The 12,022-nt window shown below is 35.3% G+C and overlaps 1 protein-coding gene across 1 annotated transcript; it reads right to left on the reverse strand.

The window, feature by feature from the left end:
- Window positions 1-127: 127 nt before the first annotated feature.
- Window positions 128-8,105, reverse strand: LOC113772890 (TBCC domain-containing protein 1-like). The gene is made up of 9 exons (XM_027317390.1): window positions 7,378-8,105; window positions 6,759-6,899; window positions 5,722-6,102; window positions 4,411-4,515; window positions 3,336-3,476; window positions 2,634-2,837; window positions 2,343-2,435; window positions 2,072-2,183; window positions 128-569 (listed from the first exon to the last, which is right to left on the reverse strand). The coding sequence occupies exons 1-9, from the start codon at window positions 7,918-7,920 to the stop codon at window positions 526-528; spliced, it is 1,764 nt and encodes a 587-aa protein (XP_027173191.1). The 5' UTR covers window positions 7,921-8,105; the 3' UTR covers window positions 128-525.
- Window positions 8,106-12,022: the final 3,917 nt, after the last annotated feature.

Below are 12,022 nucleotides of genomic sequence, written 5' to 3' on the forward strand. Positions count from 1 at the left end.
CATTACCCATTTCATTAAATTTTATGCTTTCGTGCAATCAATAACAAAATCAGGAGGAGCATCATCAGGATAACTGACTGGTAAAGCAATCTTCCAGAAAAATGTCAGCTAGGGTTCAACTCAAAGCTATAGGAAAATGAGAGAGAGATGTTTAACTTTATTGCCATCATGTACATCAACAGCCAAAATGAGTGAAAGATTGACAAACAGAAGAAAATATCTACGGGTTAAAAATGGAAAATTCAGTATAGATTTCCAACAGGCGCTAGCATAACAAAATGCTACAAAATAAATTCACTTCCATAGAAAGAATTATGAGTTAAGAGTCTCCTCTTCTACAATCTACACAACAGCTCCAAAACATGTGTCAGATCTCCGTTGCAAGTCAAAAGCATCACATTTCCAGCTTTCTTTAGCACCCCAAAGCAAAAGGAAAGAGAATCGCTGGACTTGAAAACTGTCTGGGAAGATGAAAGTACAAACTAGGTTCCATCTTCAAGGGTCTATGCCATCTTTCCTCAACATTCAATCACCTTGTAAGCAGTAAAGTTGCCGAATATTTCCTGAGGCTGTCACATCATTACGATAAGGAATTAAAAGAGCATGCTAATGGTACTTTTCAATGCTAGTTAGGTACAAAATTGTCATAATGACAAGAACCTAGAATACTAAAGAGATAGACAAATTTATCTACTTGAATTTTCCTAAAAGGACCCGTGAAGGAAATTGCATACATGAAAACAGTATAAATCATCAAAGGTGCAATCCAATGAAAGATGAATGCCTCAAACTACCAACCCTTACTACAAACTATACTTGGAGATACAGGCAGCTGGCATTTTTTATTTAGTCCATTGTGCAATGTGGATATAACACGTCAAGTGATCAGACCATGTAAAGAGGAAAAATTGTCCAAAAGAGAAACCCACTTTGAATTTGAATTTGGTTGGAAATTCTACATGACCCAGAGATTTAGCCTTGGCTCAACAATAAGATTGATCCGTCATATTTACCAATAAGATAAAAAGGATGTTCTCCCGCAACATGAGACATTACAATTGACAATTACAACTCTTCACAAAACTGCATTTGTTCAACCTTTATAACCCTTCAAGGACCTAAGCCTCCTAACAGTCTCAGCACTAAACACTGGGCTCGCAATTTGGAATGGCGATTTCTAATGAACTAGCACTTGGAAAGCCTTCAGTTTCTCAAAGTCAAGGAAATTCAAAATCTTTTAAGTTAAATGAGGCAGGGGGATCACAAATGGTTAGCCTACATTGTAAAGGGAACAGAAAGAAACTCATCAAGCAAGAAGCAAATGCAAGTAACCATTTCTATGGCAGAGCCATAAGAACTAAATTACAATGATACCCTCCTCTTCAAATGCCTGTATCACTAGCTTCGGTACTCTTCTTCTCAAAGCTAGCCTTCCTCCTCTCACCGCCCGCTGCCAGTACTCTACTTAGACAAAAAGCTTTTTAAATCTAGGAAAGGAAAAATCCAAATAATTGAAAAAGGGGTTCCCAACAAGAGGAAGGCAAGCTACTAAGTCAGGACCTAATGATCCTAGTTAAGGAACTTGTAACGAATAGTTACATCGACAATCTGAACAAGCAACAAGTGATCAATTTCTCCCCTGTTAATTAAATAGGAAATTAGTTGGCAGACAGGTATAGCACACAATAGAACATGCATCAGTGACCATGCACCAGAAGATTGTTGTTAAAGTACTACTAATCCTTTTCTTCTCTTGTAAAAACATACTGCAAACGATTCAGACTACTCACAAAAAAGGAAAAAAAGCACAAAATACTGTTCTCTGACAAGAGAAAATAAGACAGAAAATCTAAGCTTTATAGTGCTTTGATAATTGTTGCCATACCCAATTCTTCTCCAACAATATGCACGGAATATTCAAAAGTGCACTGGTTGCTCAAACATGTTTCAAAGTTGAACATGAGTTCAGAACCTTATATAAAATCCAAAAATAAAATTCAAGACACGTCCATGGACCCCAGGATGGTAAACACAAGTTAACTGATTGAAAAAAGACATAACAAAATTTTACCATATAGCCAATCCTTGAAGCATGCATGAAGTGTACTTGATAATTCCCGCTTCCGGCTCTCTTCAAGCTGAGTTTCTTTCAAAATGTGCTTAATCTCCCCCAAGTTTTTGTGCTGAAAATAAAAAATAAGCAGATGCTTCAGACAATCACAATTCCAATAACCACATTGAAGGTTATAGAGCCTTCATTGTTAAAAAAATCCACAAAAAAATGCCCCCTAGGGGACAACAGGTGACAAGGAATTCTCAATCATCCTGGGTGCAGTACATACATTTCTCTGCTGAGAAACCATGTAAGCATCTGGCAAAGGGAATGGATTGTCTTTTGTGGACCCAACTACTTCACCTCCAAACCAATTTGGAATCTGATGAAAATGAAGATTCATGTACAAGTAAGTGGCAGAAATAACATGAAATGAAGGTAACTTGAATCTATACGCAAAGGTCAAAATCTTAAAGATACCACATTTCAGCACAATCGATTACAAAGCAATAGGTTAGTTTGATTAATGAAATTCAAATTACTAAAACAAATAAAGTATTAGTTTGATGAGAGGACACACCATAAAATTAGTGAATTGATCTGGGTCTAGGCAAATTGCAGACTCAGCCTGGACTTCAGAGACACCTGCTGGATGAGATAACGAATCATGTGGATCAACCACACCAAGCGCCAGTGGTTGGTCCCATCTGTTGACAGTTGGCACGACACCGACTTGATTCATGTGCTCCTCTAGTTGTGAGTAATATGTATTATATGGAGCAACCTAATAAATTGCCAGGAAGAAGAAAAGAAGATCCTGAAAGCCAATCATTCAGACTAAACGAAAATACTCAAGAAAACTATATTCATGCTGAATTGATCCCAAGAGTGAATGCAAGTTTAATAACGAACAAACACCAAGCAAAACACAGAGAATTTCAAGTTGACACATAAACTGTGAGACTAGCATAGATCCTACTTCAAAAAGTTGAACAATCATCAAGATGAAACACACATACTGACTGTTTATTGTTTGAGAATGCTCTTGAGCAGTTAGCTAATATCAATCTGCATGAGAACAAAATGAACTCAACCACTTGCTTTGGCCTATCTAAGGATACTTCCCATGCTTATACATCTATATAACAATCTGGCGACTCTAGGACTGAAATATTGCTTTTGGCATCTGTTCCTCCTATAATAAATCCATCATTTCCACTCTAACACTATCTTTTAACCCTGTTATTGCAGGAACAATACAAAATTAGAGGAATGGCATTACCTGCAGCTTATGGTTATCACCAACAATGAGGGGTTGTTGGTTGACCCCAAGGAAGAAGACACATTCACGACAATTAGCAATACAGATACGTTTTGCAGCTGCAATCACATGAACACGCTCACAATGTTCAACTCTTACAGCCTGGAAAAATTAAATTACATCATTAGGAAGACAACTCAAAGATCATTAGCAATTCCATTAACTTAAACTAATAGCAAGAGGGGAAGACCAAATGCAACAACAACAATTTAAGTCAAAAGACAACCCATATTCAAACTAGGATGGACATGACTCACAGTAAATATGCATAAATAGATAGTTATTAAAAATGAAACACAGTAGAAAAGTTTTCACATTTACAAGACGACTGAACGTGTACACTACAGTTCAGTATTACCAAAAATACCAAAAAAACCTTTATCTTCCTTTAATGCTGGAGCCTCTGCTGGCACCTATAGTCTATTCTATCTACAAACTTCTAGAAAACATAAAATGGGGAAAAAAACTATAATGCACCGTCCGAAAGGAAGCACAGAATTGCAAGGTTCAACATGTTATGGTATGTTTCCTATTTGGGTTATTAAGATGCCTTTCGGCCCACTGGTCACCAACAACCCAATTCAGACATTTACCTAATGAAAGCATATCTGACAAACTTATAAATTAGGTCAATGTTGCTGCTATTAACTTAGAGAACTATTAATGTTTTGAAATATGCACAAGTACATTACTTAAAGCTTAATTTGCAGTTTGCATTTTCATTACGTAGTAAACAAAACCAAAGTTATAGCATTGAGTTAGTAAATTAAAGTACGACCACCCTCAAAGCAGGCCATAATATTTTACACATTTGACAGATTCAAATTATGTCACATGCAAGGATGGAAAGACAGACTCAAATCATTTAACTAACAGCTTCCCTTTTTTCAATTTTGTATCTTTTAAATTTATAGTTTATAATTAAGCACAAATATAGAGTAGTCCATGTAAAAAAGTATTATTTTTGAGGTGGAAGCAGCATCGAATACATTCAGAAAATGATGGTATAAGCCGCATTATTTTTACAGTCAAGTACCTTGCCAACTGCTCCAAGAACAATAGTTGCATCAGAGCATCCATATACTGTTGCATATCTCAAAGGTGCTAAAATGTAGATAACTGACTCGTGACAATTTATTACCTACAAAAATAAACTGGTAAGGTACCATAAACACAATAAATTGAAACTTCATAGTGAAACAAATTGCACAAATCAACAAGAAAAAAGGTGAGGAAAAAAATGCCAAGTATTGCATTATCTGTATTTGATCTAAATTTTCAGAAATCATGGCACAACAGCTGAAAGAAATAAGCAGCTTATACTGCCAAAACAAAAATTAATAGTGTCTTGTTAAGGTTAATAAGCTCAAAGCTGCAATAGAATCAAGCACAGCCAAACCCAAAGTTCAGATAAAAAACTGCAATTATCAAGATAGAGATTGGAACGGTGGCTTCTTGTAGGCTCACAATAACAAAGGGCAACCTACAGTAAGTGTAAATTGTGCATACATGTGACTATGCCATCAAAGATAACCACTTGCAATGAATGGACTGTAAAAGGAGTATGCACTTCATCCAGATCTTACTGGTGAACTAATAAAAGCTAATAAACAACTACGCAGCTCAATATCTGCTAAAACTATAAGACTCCAGGCCTTAAAATGCAAGAATAAGCCAAAAATGATAAAATTGCGATACTAAGACCTAACACAGTCTTTCTTCTTGAAAACAAAGTTGTGCATGGCATCATACTGGAAAAACGACCATAGATATCCCAAGAAGTTCTTCTATTACTACCTTCATATCATGTTGAAGCCCTTCCTTTTTCCTTTTTTTTTTTCTTTTCCAATTTTGGAGGCTCAAACTATCGATTTTCTGTATTACTATTTCTAGTTGTTTAGTTTCACAGTGAGAAAAAATTAGAAAATCACAGAATTGTAGGAAACCACTGCATCATGAAAATTTTACCCAGTAGGAGTGAAAAAAAAAAACCAGTAGAAATAATGTTCCAACAAACTAAATTCACTTGGAAAGAAAAATTATTGTTTAAACTAATACAACAGTAATAATTCCTGCAATTATCTTATCTTCTTACCATCTTGCATCTCTGCTTCCACCTCTCCTTAACAACAGTTGCAGTTTGCATTTCAAATTCAATTTTTTTTCCTTTCGCTTCTTTTTTATTTTAATTCTCTTTTTCTAGATCACCATATTTTTCATCTTATTGAACGGACAACCATCCTAGAAATCAAACCTCTGGCAGAGTACTTATTACTACTAACCACACATTCACATAAAGCACTCAATAGAATTTGGAAAATATTAATTTTCAGTCAACATAACTTGCCTTCAAAGAAGTTCCTTTTAAATCAGATGCATGCTTTACATGGGAAGATTTAGAAATCCCCTCAATAAAACTTGGGCCCCTAGCACTGGTTGAAGCTTTAGCTGAAGTTGAGCCAACATCGGTCATTGGGACATCTTGATCAGAAGCAACTGTGGGTCCATTTTCTTTTGCAGAAACCCTCTCAGAAATATGCTCCAAGGTGGAGGCTATATTCTGTAGAAGCCAATCAAGAACTTGGGCAGCAGGCACAGGAACAGCTGGCATGTCAGGATCTGAGTTGGCAAAAAAGGGAGCATTCTGGCTCAAAGGGGTTCTCTCTGATCCTTTTTCACCAAAATAAACCAGAAAACCAAGATGCTCGAGTTTTTCCATTGACAATACCTGGTAAAAAGGGTAGGCCAGCATTCAGCAACAAGTAACTTCATATTTTTCAAGATAAGTCCTCATTTAGCTTTATTTTTTCCACAAGTCCACAAATAACCTTACAGCACAAATAGAGCAAACGAGGAAAGAAACAAAATAATGATCCACATACGTCCATAAATATCTGACAAATAAAGTGATTATCTTGTACATTTTGTTGGCTCTAATAACTAGAAATTTTTAATGACATTAAAGTAGATACACAACTAGAATATTGAATCACTTGAATAGAGATAGCACAAGCCGTTGGCATTTTATTGTCGTATCAGCATAATACACCCAATGCCTATCTTAAACTACTTTGCAAACTCAAACATGCACATGCATAGGTAGAAAAAATCGGCAATAAGTTAATGCAGAATGCTTAACAATCATTAATTATGATAAAAGTTGGTAAGGACTGTCATCAGGATTCATTTTGCACTTGCAACCTTACAAGTGGAGCATGCATTTGGAGATGAACCAATTTCTACCGCAAGGGCCATTCTTTTAACATGTTCCTCTTGCTTTTACTATTCTTAAACTTAACAATAAGTAGTACAAACTACTGCAAGAAGAAACTACCAACTTTTCAATCAAAATCAGTAGCCAAGACAAGAAAGATATCTACGAACCAGAGAGTCTTCGGCTTCTCCTTCAGCTGTATCTGCCAGAAGAGCAAGAATGTTCCCCAAGTGCTTCTGCAAATATGATAGCTGATGCGCCTCCTCATCAGCTTGTGATGGCATAAACCGCCTACTGTTGCTACGTACAAGCTACAAAAAAAAATTCAAGAACCTTATCACAAGTACGCACTTTAACAGCAAAAGGGATTGTCAGCTCACAGAGTAGTTAAAATCGAAACTTTCTTCCTAACATACATCTTAAGGTACACGCGTAACAAATTATAGGAAGCATTTGCTCGTATGAGCTTATAAAAGGAACAGCAATAGGACAAGGTTGAATGCTCATTCTATCAAGTCAAGTAACGAAAAAATTATAACACTTCAATGACTAATACACCAAGAAATCCAACACAACTTCCCACTCCAGACCCCAATGATCCCATTTCAAATTACTCCGATTTGCACTAAACTAAAGCCAACCCACTTAAAATTTCCAAAAACCCAACCCAAAGAAGAATTATACCAGCCAAGATTTACATTTCCACAATAATTCCGAATCCTTGCATTCCCTAAAAAAACTCAAGAACACAATTTACGAACTCTTAGCAGAAATTAATAGAATCCTAACCTGCAAGGGCGTGAGGGCAGACAGAAACCCATCGAAAGCGGACGTAGAAGGCCATACATCCGCGACGGCAGCTGAGTCCCGGTGCCCTTTCGGCAGCAGTCTCTTATAACTCTGTACATACAAAAACACTACCAAATCAAACACACCGATCCCGACGTCATCAATCTCCGAGGGCTTGGCATTGACGAGAGGGTCAGTATCATTGTGCAGAACAGAGGAGATGGTGTCGAGCACAAGCCGAGCATGGTCAGGCGAGATCTGGAGGGTCTCGGCAATCGCAGCCGAGTTGACCCGGTGAGTAGACTCGGAGGAGGAAGAAGAAGAAAGAGACAAGAGCTTGTCCTTGATTGAAGCTAATGATTGGGTCCCATCTGAGAATATAAGTTTTGGGATGGGTAAAAGGCCATGTTCAAATGGCTCCCTTCTGGGGTGGATGTAAATTTGGGGGCTTGATGCTATTGGTGTCGTCGGTGACGAAGTTGAAGCTGAAGGAGGCGGCGGTGATGGTTCAGTAGTGGAAGAACGCGGTGAAGAATCTGTCATGGTGGTTCATCCAAGGAGGACGAGGTGGCGGGGGGACGGGCGGATCTTTCCTTGGGATGGGAACTATTATTATGGAAAATTGTAGAAAGGGAAGAGGGAAAGGACGTGGGAGGAGGAGGGGGAGTGTAGCGGGGCAGGATTTGGTGGATTTCGGTCTTGGTGTTACCAGTTAGAGTGATTAGTGGGCATTAGATGGTTGGGCAATGCAGGAAAACCAGATACTTCCTTGCCACCCCACTTCATAATGGTAGATAGCTCATGCAGTCAATTCAGAGTTTCATTCCTCACCATTAGTTCTTTTCAGATTTGATACATTGCCATGAGCTCTAGAATCTACCACATGGCTATAATTTGACGGTCAATTAGAGTTATTTAAGTGAGAAAGGTTAAAATAGTAATGTTATTGGCTGTCATGTCTAGGGATAGCAATGAAGGAATCAAACCAGAATAGTAATGTACTCAAGCCCGTGTTCCAAGTAAATTAATTGAAACTTTGATTAAGCCTTGTTTCGATTGTGATTTTTATAGAAAAATTTTACGTTTTCATGATCATATTTTTCTATTATTTTTTTATCTCACATATATCAAATTACTATAGTACAATTTTTTTTATAAAAACTCTCAAAAATAGCAGTCCAAACGAGTTTTAAAGGCTCAAGATCGACTCATGTTAAATATAAGGAGCTTGAGATCGAACTCATTCTCATTCGATAAGTAAATCAAGATCTAGCACGAGCCCAATCGCAAGACAAGTTACTCGAATTTGAATGGTAAAACATGTAATTTATCTTATGAGTAACAACATATATATATGTGTGTGTATATATATATATATATATATGCATATGTATATGTATAGACACACGTACGATCAGGAGGAAGAAACTTATGATATCATAATTGTTCTTGGTTATTTTGGCCAATTAATCTTCTAATATGCTAGTTTCAACAACCATCCTTCATTACATTTCTTCATAGCTACTTGGCCTACAGTAAGTATCTAGTTTACAACTTTAGGTATTAACACTATAGTTTTCAGCCTAAATGAGTTTGAAATACGTGCGCGGATATCATTAATCGTGCTAATCTTGGTATGGAAGTTATGCATGAACATAATGCTCATAACTTTCCTTAAGATTTAACTGTTATAGATGCTCCATTTGTAAATGAATAAGACATTAGTTTCTGTATAAGATATTATATAAGAGTTATTGAAAAATGAAGGAACAATAATTTCCTTCTCATTCTATTAACATAAGAGGGTCAAACTCTGAGCAATCGAGTTCAGGTCGACCATTTTCGTTGCCACTCCTAGTCATTAGAGTATTTCGCTAGCAGTTCGTTTATTTGCCATCCCTAGTCATATATATCTTGAGAGCCTGGAAAGTAGTAACTTGCATCCAAACTTTGAAGAGGAAATTAGGAGAAACTTCTCACATGACAAAGGTGCATAAACCATCAGTGGTATGTGTGATCTTAAGCCAAAAGTTACATCTACCTATTATATAAGAAAGAAGTCAACTTTAGTACTTTGTCTCTTTACTTGTCACGTGGCTTCTTAATAACTTGACAAGTGGTTTGCTAATATTTCTTGTACATTGCTATTCTTGCTATTGCACATTCTTTTTTTGGCCTTTCGTTCATGCAAAATCAAACAAGTGTGGCCTTATATTTATGAGTGTTCATCGATCGATAATCAGAAATTTGATAAAAAAAAAGTTTTGATAATTTGGGAATTGATTTTTTAAATCCAATATCCGATTACCGTCCAAAACTTAGTTTGATAAATTGGATTGGAAAATCAGTAGTGAGTTAAAATATTTTAATTCGCTCTAAAAAAATTCTTATAACAAAATAATATCCCATATGTTTTTCAACAAAATTAATCGACTTACTCAATCAAATATGAAATGCAAAAAAAAAAGGTTCATAACCCTAAGTTCTAACTCAGAATCTCAATTCTTAAACAATATTGAAATAAATAAGAATTTCAAACTTAATTGTTAAGCTAAACTCCAATGTATCAACTTCCATTGAAATTTTATCTCCAAATATAGTTATAGTTAGTTTAGCTAATTACTAATTAATATTTAGTGATAGGATTAAGATTTACTCTTGTATTTAGTAATATACATAAGTGGACTTATATTCTACTTTTGTCTTCTATTGATTTTATGCGAAAGAAATAATTTCCACTTAATTGTTCTTGAAATTTTAAGTGGGCTAGTATCAATTTACAAATTATAAAAGTAAATACTTGATGCTAGTAAGGACTATTATGACAACTACGGTCCAGTTTTCTCAACATGAATTGTAATCCATGTGACCGGGCTGTCAATCAAAGTTTTGTGAACCAAGTTTTAGGCTTTAGGAAGTCCAAGACAGACAAAGAAGGTGGAATTTTCTGACTTTGGACTCGTGGTGAAATCCAGACTCAACTTACGTTACAATTTGGACTTCTAAATGTGTGTGGGTAAACCAAAATATATACACCACTATGTATAAATTTTTACAAAATCTTTTATAGGTCTGGCCTAATGAAACCTATGCTCATCTCACATTTTAATCGATATTGTATTTAGGATCAAACTCTATTTTGCCCAATAAAGTATTAGGTTGGGTCAAAATATTTTTAGGTTGAACGACTTGACTTTGAATTGGTTCAATTTTATTGAGTCTTACACGCAACATTTGTCAATAGATTATATAAAATTCATTTTAGAGTATTAAAGATAAATTTTCTTAAAGGATCAAGCCCTTAAATTGACATTTTCCCAATACCACCCTTTTCAAAGTTCACAATTTGCTTTAGATTATCCCTTTTGATAGATTATAGAATAAATTACTCGAATAGCTACGGAACTTTTTGACTAGTCGAGATTTGACCACTCAACTATTAATAATATGTTTTTACTCACCAAACTATCAAATGTGTAAATTTTGGGCTATTCCATTGATTCCACTAGGGGTGCAAACAAGCCAAGTTGAGTCGAGTTTTGACCTAATCGAATCGAGTCTCTAGTTAATTTTATGAAACTCGAACTCGAGCTCGAGTTCGACGAGTTCAAAATATCAAGCTCGAGCTCGAGCTTAAAAAATAAAATAATAATTTTTATTTTATTTTAAAAAATAAAAAATAATTATTTTATTTTAAAAAAGAATAAAATATTAGGAATATATATGTAATTTTACTATTAAAAAAATAAATAATAAAAAATATATATATATATATATAATCGAGCTCGCGAGCCAACGAACTTAATACTTTTGAACTCGAGCTCGACTCGAGCTTGTATTCGAGCCGCTCGCGAGCGGTTCGATTTGTGAACAGCCCTAGATTCCACTATTAACTCTGTCAGAAATAAGAGTCCACACATTTACGATACATACCATTAATAGTTAGATCTGCCAGAGTTTATGGTGGAATTAGATTGAATAGTCCAAAATTTATATTTTTGATAGTTCAGTGGATAAAAATATATTATTAATAGTTGAGTGGACAAAACTACAGTGTTATACTACAATGTAGATTTCAAAAAAAGTTGCTAACACCATCTTATTTATAGTTATTTGAAATTTGCTGTCAATTATATCAACAGTATTGTACTAGTTTGGTGGAACAAAAGGTAATTAGTAAGGTTCCAAAAAAAAAAAAAGGGCAATTATGTCATTTGAAATTGTCAATGGTTGCCAGTTAGTTAAAGCCTCTAAACGATGACGTCAACACTACCACCATCTGATCCGCTTCTTAATCCAAATTTCCTCACTCCAAGCACCTCTTTCGGTTCTCACAGTGAGTTTGGATGGAAAGAAATGAAGGGAAGAGAATAGAAAGAGTAAGAAATTGTTCATTTTCATTGGTAGAAAGTATAAAAGAGGATGGAAGATAAAACAAAAACTTCTCCAAAAGTGAAGAGAAGTTGAAGTAAAGCATGAATTAATGAACCATTTAAAGTCCATGAATTGTAATATTTATTTATCTTTTTTTTTTTATATTCTGTTCTCTTATAACTGTTTGTAATATTTATTTATCATAACAAACAAAAAGAGTTGAAATATGCAGATAAATGTGTACAGTACACATGCATGATTCTTTATCTTT

This window comes from Coffea eugenioides, chromosome 6 (genome assembly GCF_003713205.1).
Source record: "Coffea eugenioides isolate CCC68of chromosome 6, Ceug_1.0, whole genome shotgun sequence".
In the NCBI taxonomy this organism is placed as follows: Eukaryota; Viridiplantae; Streptophyta; class Magnoliopsida; order Gentianales; family Rubiaceae; genus Coffea; species Coffea eugenioides.

What these genes read in the sequence shown, in the direction of transcription:
- LOC113772890 (XM_027317390.1), bottom strand. Translation starts at nt 7,920, where the DNA reads ATGACAGATTCTTCACCGCGTTCTTCCACTACTGAACCATCACCGCCG. An exon ending in TAAAAGGAACTTCTTTGAAG is followed by an intron (nt 4,516 to 5,721) that starts GCAAGTTATGTT and finishes TTATTTTTGTAG; the next exon opens with GTAATAAATTGTCACGAGTC. An exon ending in TTCTTGGAGCAGTTGGCAAG is followed by an intron (nt 3,477 to 4,410) that starts GTACTTGACTGT and finishes TAATTTTTCCAG; the next exon opens with GCTGTAAGAGTTGAACATTG.